At 43.9% G+C, this 12377-nt stretch overlaps 1 protein-coding gene across 1 annotated transcript; it reads left to right on the top strand.

The window, feature by feature from the left end:
• Positions 1–8496: 8496 nt before the first annotated feature.
• LOC113012172 (E3 ubiquitin/ISG15 ligase TRIM25-like) lies at positions 8497–10757 on the top strand. Its single transcript, XM_026152209.1, has one exon. The coding sequence runs from the start codon at positions 8724–8726 to the stop codon at positions 10260–10262; it is 1539 nt and encodes a 512-aa protein (XP_026007994.1). The 5' UTR covers positions 8497–8723; the 3' UTR covers positions 10263–10757.
• Positions 10758–12377: the final 1620 nt, after the last annotated feature.

The following is a 12377-nucleotide window of genomic DNA, read 5'->3' as shown; positions in this document are numbered from 1 at the left end:
ACGGCCAGAGAGGACCATCGTGATTATCTGCGTTTCCTGTGGTTCCGCGATCACGACCTCGATGGAGAAGTGGACGAGTTTCACATGACAGTCCATGTTTTTGGGAATTGCCCGTCCCCCTCAGTTGCCATCTATGGACTCAAGAAGACTGCTGTGGAAGGAGAGAAAGAATATGGCAGTGATGTAAGGGAATTTATTGAGCGCCATTTTTATGTAGATGATGGGCTAAAGTCATTTCCCTCTGAGACCCAGGCGATTGACGTCCTTCACAGAACACAAAGGATGCTGGCTCAGTCTAACATCCGCCTTCACAAGATCTCATCCAACAGCCCTGTAGTCGTCAGTGCCTTCCCAAGTGAAGATCTAGCCACAGGCCCGCAGGAACTCCAACGTGGACAACACGCCCCACTCATGCACGCTTTTATGTGTATGTGCATAACCGTGTGGAGCGCATTAGGCGTTCTACCCAGACCCACCAATGGCATTACGTACCCACACAGCTAAACCCAGCTGACCATGCCACACGAGCACTGCCCGCTGAGCATCTGTCTCACTCTACATGGCTTAGCGGACCTGCCTTCCTTACAGATTCAGGCCAACGACAAATACAGAAAGAACCTTTTGACCTTGTTTGCCCTGAAAACGACACTGAGCTGCGCCCAGATATCGTATCCTGTGCCACCTTTCTGTCAAAAAAAGAGCTCGGGACCACAAGGTTCGAGAGATTCTCAAATTGGAGTCGTCTGCTAAAAACTATTGCCAGACTGCTGCACATTGCCGAGTCGTTTAAAGGTGAAACAGAGAGCACATGTCGTGGATGGCACAAGTGCAACAACTATGCTACAGAAGAACAGCTCCAGCAGGCCAAGGTTACTATCATTCGTGCAGTTCAAAAAGAGGTGTATGCGGATGACATCAAGCGCATGGAGCAGAGTGAGTCCATTCGCACACAAAGTCCACTTAGCAAGCTGAGTCCTTACATAGACGCTGATGCAGTCCTTAGGGTCGGTGGCCGGCTCGCAAGAGCTCAACTGTCAACAGATGAGACACACCCCATGCTCATTCCCAGTAAACACCACATAACCCAGCTCATAATCAGACACTTTCACGCACAAGTATGTCATCAGGGCAGACACTTCACCGAAGGTGCAATCAGAGCTGCAGGTTTTTGGATTGTGGGTGGGAAAAGAGCCGTCAGTAGTGTCATCTTCAACTGTGTCATATGCCGCAGATTAAGGGGCAAGCAACAAGAGCAGATCATGTCAGATCTACCAGAAGACAGAATGTGTACAGACCCTCCTTTCACGTGTGTGGGCCTAGATGTTTTTGGTCCGTGGCCTGTTACAGTCAGAAAGACACGAGGAGGTCAAGCAGAGGCCAAGAGATGGGCAGTGATCTTTACGTGTATGAGCACTCGTGCCATACATATCGAAGTGATAGAAGCAATGGACACTTCATCTTTCATTAATGCTCTGCGCCGTTTTGTTGCCATGCGAGGTGCTGTTAAACTACTCAGATCCGACTGCGGCACAAACTTTGTGAGTGCTTGCAGAGAACTCCAAATCGACAAGAAGGGTTGTCATAACGACAAAATCAACAAGTATCTTGGAGACAGAAGCTGTGAGTGGCAATTTAACCCTCCACATGCATCGCACATGGCTGGATCTTGGGAGCGCATGATTGGCGTCAGTCGGCGGATCCTTGACGTAATGCTGCTGCAGCACGGAAATGCAAAGCTCACACATGAGGTGTTAGTGACATTCATGTCGGAGGTCACTGCAATAGTCAACTCAAGGCCACTTACCACAGTTTTCTGCTGACTCAGAGCATCCTGAGATTCTCACTCCTGCCATGCTACTCACACAAAAGGTTGGTGCGCCCCCAGTACCACCAGGTCAGTTCCACGATCAGGACCTGTTTAGAGCGCAATGGAGACGTGTACAGTACCTAGCCAACATCTTCTGGGGACGATGGAGGAGAGAGTACCTCAGCGGACTACAGGGTCGTCGCAAGTGGAGGGCATCAAAGCCCAATCTACAAATTGGAGATGTGGTCCTGCTCAAAGAGGGACAAGAAAACAGGATTGACTGGCCACTAGGGCTAGTCACAAAGACCTTCCCCAGTCAAGATGGCAGAGTAAGGAAGATTGAAGTCAAGATCATCCGCAGTGGCGAATGTAGAGTGTACCTGAGACCCATCAGTGAAGTCGTCTTGTTGGTACCTAAGAGCTAAGTCTGAAAGACTCTTAATATCCTTTGTAATAGTGGGATTCAGCTTTAGTTGGTGTGACGTCCTGCAGACGTCAGGCGGGGAGTATTCTGTCCCTCCTGTTATTTCTAAGGCATGTTTTTTATAAGTTTGTTATATGGCGGGTTATAATCATTCGTTCTGTAATTAACTGTTGCAACATGTCAGAAAATATGTTTATTCCTGATCTTGTCTGGGCAAAGCCTGCCATCTAGTGGGTTGACAGGGTAGCACCATGTTAGAGCGCAAGCAGTGGTTTTCTCCCAGCGCTCGACAGGGAAGGTCCATTTGGCTGTGTCTCTGTAAATTCCTGCATCTGACGCCCTTGAAAAGGCATAATCTTTTTACAAAAAAGGAAAATAAGGATCAGTAAAGCTCCGAAGAATGGCACGCGGTCTCCTGAGTGTTTACTGAAGCCATTTTATGTTTAGCTCACTGCATAAGCTGGATAGAGACATTCAGCTGAGGGCAGAAGAATCATAATTATGCAAATTCTCATGCCCATTGATCAGCAACCACTCTCATTCAAAAAGGCATCTCTAAAATGTAAAAGTGAGGACAAGTGAAGCTTTGTAAAGTACAATTAGATTTCCAGACATTTGGTGATACAGTCACGTTGCACTAACTCTTAGATAAGTGGCTAGGGGTTCTCCAGAAACTTTGTGGGATCTTCTTGAGTTTAAACAAATCTGCTATTCTGACCAGACAGTCAGCAGGGAAAGGTTTGCAATCAAGAGATAAGCTGAGAGCTCAGTGTCAACATTAGTGGATTGAGGTGAATTGAGGAGAAAAGATCTATTCCAATAGAAGGAAATCAAACACTTAAACACTTGGAACAGTTTTCAAATACATTAATAGTAATGCAACACTGTCCTCTTCCCCCAGATAGGCAACTGAGCCTGTTGAACTGTTTGGAATGGAACTTATGGGTAAATTAACCTTAACTGGTATATTTGTCATGGTTGTTTATTCTACTATATGGACCCACTGTGGTGGGGTGTGGTTTGTAGCTCAGCTCTAGGGGAAGGGGTGGAGCAGCTAGTTCAGGGTGTGGTGTTAGAGCAGGCTGACCCACACAGCTGTTCTCCATTACCTGGTCACGCCTTCCCTGCTTCAGTAGGATGCTGGGGTCTAACAGGAGAGCAGTGTGCTGTAATGGGACAAGGCAGCTGCACAAGAAAATATTGTAAATAAAATCATCCACGTGCTTACAACGCGGTGTGCCTTCTTATTGTGATTTATTGCATTTGATGTTGGATAAATGGACACTGTACCCATGTCCTTTTACATATACTTTTTATTTTACTCCAGCAATTGATCCTCCAGTTCTAACCATAGCCTCTTTTTCGTTTATTTTTTGATAACGCTCATTCTTATATTAAAACTTATGTTAAACTTCTTCAAATTAAATCTTGGATGATTAGTCACTTATTTCCTGATCGATTAGCCTTTATCTTGATTTTTAATCTGTCATTACCCCACTCTTTATCTGGAAATAAAGAAATTCAAAGGTCATGTGTAAAAAAAGCATAGATTAGGACTCTAACATCAGCCACAGAGCTGCATTTAGGCATGTTGCAGTTCAAATTGAGCATCAGAATAGGCAAAAAAGGTGATTTAAGTGACTCTGAACATGGAATAGTTGTTGCTGCCAGACCAGCTGGTCTGAATATTACAGAAACTGCTGATCTACTGGGATTTTCCTCACATATCAATCTCAGAATAGGTTTTACGGACGGCTTTGACCTCATAGGAATACAACAGTAGCTCAAATAACCACTTGTTATAACCAAGGTATGCAGAAGAGCATCTCTAAATGCACATCACACTGAACCTTGAAGCAGGTGGCTACAGCAGCAGAAGAGAGTCACAATTTGGTGTAAACAACTTGTATCAACAGTTCAGCTTGTTGATAATAATAATAATAATAATGGATTGGATTTATATAGCGCTTTTCTAGGCACCCAAAGCGCTTTACAATGCCACTATTCATTCACTCTCACATTCACACACTGGTGGAGGCAAGCTACAGTTGTAGCCACAGCTGCCCTGGGGCAGACTGACAGAAGCAAGGCTGCCATATCGCGCCATCGGCCCCTCTGGCCAACACCAGTAGGCAAGTAGGGTAAAGTGTCTTGCCCAAGGACACAATGACCAGGACAGAGAGCCCAGGGATCGAACCGGCGACCTTCCAGTTACAGATGCGATTCCCAACCCCCTGAGCCACGGTCACCCTGTAATGGTGGTGGGGAACACTTTAGGCCTCTTCATACCAACTGAGCATCATTTAAGCACCACAGCCCGCCTGAGTATTGTTACAGACCACAGTGCACTGTGGTCATAAAGTACTGTGTACTGTCTGATGGCTGCTTCAACCAGGATTACACTATGTCATAAAGGTCAGATCATTTGTAACTATTTTTTTTGAACATGACAGCAAACTGACAGGGTGGCTGTAGCTCAGGTGGTAGAGCAGGTCATCTACTGATTGGAAGGTTGGTGGTTCGATTCCTGGCTTCCCCTAGTCTGCATGCCAAATATCCTTGGGCAAGATACTAACCCGACATTGCTCTCCGATGCATTCATCGGAGTATGAATGTGTGTGAATGTCAGTTAGAAAGCACCTAGGAAAAATGTGCTTGTGCGAATGGGTGAATGCACAAGTTGTGTAAAGTGCTTTGAGTGCTCAGAAGAGTAGAAAAGCGCTATATAAGAACCAGACCATTTACTCATTGTACTCAAGTGGTCTCCACAGTAACCATCGCAGTCCACTGAGCACCCTCGGGATGGTGTGAAATGGGAGATTTGCATTAGTGGTTGCTATGATGTTAATATGGAGCAAAATCTCTAAGGAATGTTTCAAGCAACTTCATCTATGCCATTGAGAATCATACTGCACAGCTAAGCTCAGGAGCCAAAATTTAATGCTTTAAATAGGATGCAGGGTATGCAAATTATCACATGATCAGGCTCCTCAGGTGCTTAGTTACCCTTAAGATGACTGTACTCAGAAACATGATGAGCAACCAGTGAGGAGTATAAAGGGCTCTATGTAAATCCCCATTTCGGCAAACCGCTGTTTGTCTGGATTTTGACTGAGATCATTTACACCTGAAACTCTGAGCAATGCAATTATGGATGATCTGCTGCTCTCTATTCAATGGTTTTCTTGTGACTTGCCAACTTTGCTGTTGTTCAGTTGTGAGCTGTATTGTGCAGACTGTGTGTTGTACTACCTCTGTGTTTGTGGTTGAGTTTCATGTATTTTAAAGGCTACGGGCCTTTGCAAATAAGCTAAGACTATAAATTCTGTGGTGTGTTTCTGGCACACGCTTATACTGATACACAATAAAACAACAAAATGAATCCACTTTCTTTCTTTCTTTCTCTTTTAAAACCTTATATTAAAAGCAAAATATTTCCATCCATATCAGTGGGCTGACAACTTCATTAACATTACCATGTAAGTCCACTTTTTCATTGATTATTAAATCTTATTTTCACTTCTCTCCTTTTAAACTTAACACCAGTTATTTCCACATGCTCACACAGACAAACAGGATTTAGGCTGGCTAAAGTTCATATTAAACCAGTTTGACACGATGTAGTGCTGCCCCCTTCTGGATTAAAGGGTCACTTAACCAAGCTGTATTTTTCCAGCACCACAGGCAATAGAGAAGGATAGGTACATTGTGTTCTCATTTCTCCATCACCCCGGTATTTATCACCAGGAGGAGATAAGCACAGCGTGAACATCAGTACAAAAAACACACAATGCATAGCAACAAGACGTGAATAAATCCTAATAATACAACAGACGATTCTGTCGGAGAGAAGAGGATGAAGTGCACAGCCATTTCTGAGCATCCAGTGCTGTTGTGCTTGTAACTATCCTCAGCAAAGCCAGAACCACACACACATACAAAAAGTTACTATGCTGTTGCAGTGGGTATCATTTTACAGTCGCTCGTTATTGTTTTTTTTTTTTGTTTGTTTGTTTGTTTTTGTCCCGTTTGGATCTATAGCCATCAGAATTGTTGTCTTAAGGCCAAGAAAGATGCCAAGCGGATTTATTTTACCAAGTGGATCATCATGGCCTTGCCATATTGGTCCATTTGATTGACCTTTATTATAATTATGAATTTATTTTATTTTCAGTTGCTACAAACGGGACAGACATGACTGTGGGATAGGACAGGGGGAAAGAATGAAAGAAAGAGAGGGAGAGAAAGAAAACCAAAGGGGAGAAGAGACGGTGAGAAGGGGGGGAAGAGAGAAAAACAAACAAACAAACAAACAAAAAAAACACCTGGGTCACCTGTATGGAGAAAAAAAAAACAGAAGAGAAAGCAAACAACAAAGAGCAACATAATAAGGAAAAAAAAACACCATCACAATAAACTAGCTAGCAGTAGATATCAATAGTTACTAAGTAATAAACGATATTGTGCAGCACGCAAGATAGACAGCGCACATTGATCTTTGAGGCAGAGGCCAAGAAAGCTGTAGTCCGCGTCTGTGAATACCCATGTGTACACCTGTGTGCATACCTGTGTGGATCAGCATGCTTGCATTCCAAAGGTTTCTCCATGTAATGATCTGCTAGGGAGTGTGGGGAGCCACAGCCCTGTCCTTTATGGTATCAAGCAGGTATGGAGGAGATCAAAACTCCAGACATCCAGAGGCCCCCAGAACACAAGAGACCAAGGAAGACCCACAGAGGGGCAGCTGCGCCACTGTCCCAGTAAGAGCTAAGGAGAGTCCCAGATGAGGGCTCATTCAGCAGCCGCGGAGCAGAAGCCAGGGGGAGTTGCAGTGACGCGCCCGTGAGCTCCGCCGGCAGCCAGCTGTGCCTGAGTGACCCCACCTCCGAAGTGGCCCGAGCGAACCCCAGGCTCCAGGCCCCGATAAGCGGCCGCCAAGGAGTGAGCCGGTGTGTACCTGGACGCCCACCCCCAGACACAAAGAACCACCAACGCACCGATGTCTGAGGGAGTCCGCCACTGGCAGGGAAAGTGGTGGTGGTGGTGGTGGTGGTGGGGGGGTGGGGGGGGGGGGGGGGGGGGGCGTAATGTTGTAACAAATAATATTTCTATTAAATAAGCTTTACTTTGCATTTTAATTAACGTGGGATTATTTTTTGTATTTAGAAATAATAGTACCAATTTTTTTTTTCAACATTTGTGGCACTGGCGTGGCGCCCCCTGATGGACGGCGCCCATAGCATTTGCCTATACGGCCTATGGCACGGGCCGGGGCCCTGGCTGGACCCAGTAATAAAACAGTTTCTGACGTTCTGATCCATAGTCCATCGCAAGAATCGTTGCATCTCCGCCATTATGACATTTTCTGTTCCCAAATCAGAGCGAATCCTAGCAGGTGTTCCCATCCTCTTTTCAACTTCTGCTATGAAATAGGGATCATTGTTTGTTGAATAGGCATGAAAAATCATAACTCTTGATTAGGCCATCAATAGCTCCATTTATACAGATTCCAAAAGGCTTCAGTTTGTCATAGGAGTCAATATGCCACATAAAATTTGGTCCAGGATTTACATACGTGTTACATACATCGCATTAGGCGATTTCTGCGTCGTTGCTCAACACCGTAAGGGCCAAGATATTTCAGTAAATGTCTCACAGTACTCTGCGTGACAACATAACCTGCCTGAATGTGGTGTAGTTTGTATCCATGGAGCCTCCCGTGTTCCTCCAGTTGATCAATAAGAAATCCTGCCACCTCAATCGGACTCATTCTTTCTCCTGTACAGTCCCATGCGTTTTAGGTTTCTTCTAAGTGTCCGCATGCTTATCACAATACTGTCCAAACTGCCCAATAACAGCCAAATCTCCCCATGCCTCAATCCAAGCATAAATAGAACTTAATTAATTCCAATAAACGAGCCATTTTCTCACACTCTGATCTGCACTGTCACCCACTTCACGATGTTTTACGGCAATATATCATGCTCGAACAATAAAAGATATGTTATAACGTGAAAACTTTTTTGTTCAAACAATGTAATTATCACGTTCATACAATATAAATATTATATTGTGCGAACGTGATAATTATGTATATTGTAATAACGTGATATTATGTTATTCAAACGTGAAAAGTATCTTGTTAGAACAATAAACTTTTCACGTTACAACGTGATACACTTGTATTTTTCTTTTGCCTGGGTGGCAGCTCTACGCTTCTGTACCTTCTTCATGCTCACATAAAGAGGAGGAACTTAGCGCTTCCTCGGCGTAAAAAGGCCTTTGTACCTTTGTGTTAACCACGTACTGTTGCTTTAAGAGACCAACCCTCGCTGGATTACTTAAGCTAACTTTCAGATTTCCAGACAGTCAAACTTCTCCAGTTTTATATCATCCAGCAAGAAGACTTGTGAGTTTGACCTGCTTATTATCCTCGCAGAATAAAGGAATAAAGCTTTCCTGTGTTCTTCCAACCGACATCGAGTGTTTGAAATGAGTTGGATGGAATTTATTCCGGAAATGGCGCAGCAAGAAAACCAGGTAAACCGAGACAAACTCTGCTGCTCGATCTGTTTGGATCTCCTGAAGGATCCGGTGACTATTCCCTGTGGACACAGCTACTGTATGAAGTGTGTTAAAAGCTACTGGGATGAAGAGGATCAGAAGGAAACCCACAGCTGTCCTCAGTGCAGACAGACCTTCACACCGAGGCCTGCTCTGGTGAGAAACACCGTGATAGCAGATTTAGTGGAGGAAACAAAGAAGACTGGACTCCAAGCTGCTAAAGCTGATCTCTGTCATGCTGAACATGAAGATGTGAGCTGTGATTTCTGCACTGAGACAAAGCTGAAAGCTGTCAAGTCCTGTCTGCAGTGTCTGGTCTCTTACTGTGAGCAGCACCTCCAGCCTCACTATGAAGTAGCAGCATTAAAGAAACACAAGCTGGTGGACCCCTCCCAGAAGCTCCAGGAGATCATGTGCCCTCGCCACAATGAGGTGATGAAGATCTTCTGCCGCACTGATCAGCAGTGTATCTGTTATCTGTGCTCCATGGATGAACATAAAGGCCACGACACAGTTTCAACTGCAGCAGAAATGAGCGAGAAGCAGAGAGAGCTCAAAGAGAGAGAGATGGACATCGAGAGGAAAATTAAAGAGAAAGAGAAAAGCTTGAAGGTCCTGCAGCAGGAGATCTCTGAGCTGAGGAGGAGAAAAGCTGAGTTGGAGCAGCTCTCTCACACAGAGGACCCCACCCAGTTTCTACACAACTACACCTTGCTGTCATGTCTCAGTGAAGCTCCAGACTTAGCCAGCATCAATATTCATCCTGAGAGCTACACCGAGGATGTGGCAGCAGCTGTGTCAGAGACCAGAGAGAAACTGCAGGACAATGTTGAATGGACCATAACTGCTCAGGGTAATGTTTCACTGTCAGAGACAGAGCCCAAGACCAGAGCTGAATTCCTAAAATATAAATGTGAAATCACATTTAACCCAAACACAGCACACCAGCGTGTTGTGCTTGGGCCTGGCTTAAAAGCAAAATATAGTCATACTCAGACAATCAGGCGCTATGATCACGCCGACAGATTCACTGACTGGCCTCAGGTGTTGAGCAGAGAGATTTTCACAGGACCTTCTTACTGGGAGGTGGAGTGGAGCGGGGACGATGTCTTTATAGCATTAGCTTACAGCAGTGTAAGCAGATCAGGAAGAGAGAGTCTTTTTGGAAACAATAACGGTTCATGGGCGCTGGAGTGTTTCAGTGGCGGTTATACATTCAGAAATAACAACTGGAGCACTTTCATTAAAGGTCCACAGTCCTCGAGAATTGGAGTGTTCCTGAATCATTTTAAAAAGAGTTCATATAAGTACGCTTATCTGTCCTTCTACAGCGTCTCTGAAAGCACTCAAACCATGACTCTCCTCCACAGAGTCTATATCCAGTGCAGTACCAACGATACTATACCATTCCTTGTTGGGCTCGGTGTATACGGTGGTAGCGCTGAAATCTGTGAGCTTTTATGTTAAAACGATAAAATTCATAAAATCATTATCTTATGCAACAAAAAGTAAAGAAGCTTCATAAACAAGATACTCACTTATTTGAAAGTAAAATGTCTTTGTTTTATACATTTTCATGTTCTAAGTTGTAAGTAGTAAAAACTGGCAAGTTCAATCTTAGAAAATAGCACATTTTGTACAATAAAGCTTCATTTCTCTAAACATACTAAAGCATATTTTTAAATCTTTTCTGATTTGTGACAGACTTCTGATAATTGAAGATGATCACAAAATTCCTGGATATTTTTGTTTGGATTTCATTTCAATATTCAATTCATTTCTATATTGTATGTGTAACAGATTTGATTGTAAAACATCTCAAAAATAAAACTTAATGTCATGTGATGCCAAAACAGCTTCCTGTCTGCTGATGTTGTTTAGTGTGGATTATGTTTTGGGGGGAATATTTCATCCATGGAGCATGAGGTAAATTGTTTCAAAGCAGTATTTTAGTTTAAATAACTTTTATTTGATTGTCTCGTGAAACTATTCATGCTCTATTTTCAGTGAGCGTGAATAGTTTCCTGTTTCTTAGCTGACAGCATCATTCTCTGTAAATCCTGGAGATGGTTGTGTTTAAAGTCCCACGAGATCCCATCAGTTTATCTGGCACTGGTGGTGGATTTTGCTGTGATAAACTGACATTTGGACCAGTCTTCTACTAAATATTGGCAGTGTGGAGGCTTCCCATTACATTTCTTCATAGGTTAGTCTACAGCAGGAAATATTAAAGCTAACAGTGTGTTCACGCTAACCTTGTGTTTGGTTGATTTTACTGACAGGTCAGCAGAAGGATGACACGATCGATTTTGAGGGACTAAGAACCTTCTACAAATCCTGACCTCTCTGTCCTGCCTTAGACCACATCTTACAATGATGTGTAATGTAATATAATGTAATAACTGTAGGAGCCATTCTTGGGTTAATACCTTATGTGGTCACTAGAGGTCACCTTTTTCTGTTTTGATTATGTAATGTAAAGGTATTTAAGGTAGACGCACGTAATCGGCGTCAGGTGTGTCATTGAGAAGGCAAACAGTTTTGTGACCGTTGCGCTGTTATGCTAAAGTCGATACGGAATAAAGACCAAAAAGGACAAGATACATACTGCTGGATTTATTGGACTGAACTTAATTCATACATACCAGTGACATCGCGTCACCCCCGTTAACGACCACCTCAGTGGCTTCAAGCGTAGGCTTAGCCTCTACACTAGAGTCACAAACTGCTTTTCTTTGGGGAAAAGTTTGTGCCAACTTCGCCGCGGTGTTTTGGAGACTCGGCGCAAACAGGACAATTAAAGTCTGAGTGATCGATTGCCGCGGAGAGCTGAATGCCGTTTGGAAAAGTTACCGTGGAGGTTTCACGAGGAGCGGACAGCCGGTGTTCCAGATCTACTGGCGTTTAGATCAACTGGCGTTGGTCGAACAGATGTGTGGCAGTCTTGCGTTTCAGGAGCTGCTACCGACAAATCAGCAAAAAAACGCCAAATGTGTCATCTGTGACACTTGTGAGGTTATCTCAAACACACTCCGTCAGTCTTGATGCTGTTGAACAACAAAATGTTTAAAAATGTGGCGAGTTTACCTGGTGATATCCTCATGCGTGACGCGATCGCGAAAACAGCAAACAAGTAACACCACGCCATTGTTGTTCACGGGACAGCAAGAGTAAACGATCGGGAGACCCTTGTCGTCGTTATCGTTCCCCTCGCACGGTTTATTTCTCCGAATTCAGCGTTTTTGCTTCACAACTACAGCGTGCAGTTTACTTTGTGCACTAACATGGAGTCGAGTCAACCAGCGCCACCTCTGGCCAAGTGCCACAGCCTACAGCCAGATCAACCTGTGACACATCTGCACACGTTTTGAATTCGTGTCATGCACATTTGTACCTTTCAATTGTGTCTGTTTGTGCGTCATGCAAATAAACCTTGAAATGAATGAATGATATCATGTATTTATTATCAGCCTACATTTGTACAAAATGCCAAATGACATACACATAAGAATCACCATCCTGATATCAATACTTTTGCCCATACGAAAAATGTCGTGAACACACTAATATTTCACCAGTGTT

The sequence above is a fragment of the Astatotilapia calliptera genome, chromosome 19, assembly GCF_900246225.1.
Source record: "Astatotilapia calliptera chromosome 19, fAstCal1.2, whole genome shotgun sequence".
NCBI lineage: Eukaryota > Metazoa > Chordata > Actinopteri > Cichliformes > Cichlidae > Astatotilapia > Astatotilapia calliptera.
This window is presented reverse-complemented; position numbering and strand designations above follow the sequence as displayed.

Coding starts and splice junctions, on each gene's coding strand:
- LOC113012172 (XM_026152209.1), top strand. CDS start 8,724: ATGAGTTGGATGGAATTTATTCCGGAAATGGCGCAGCAAGAAAACCAG.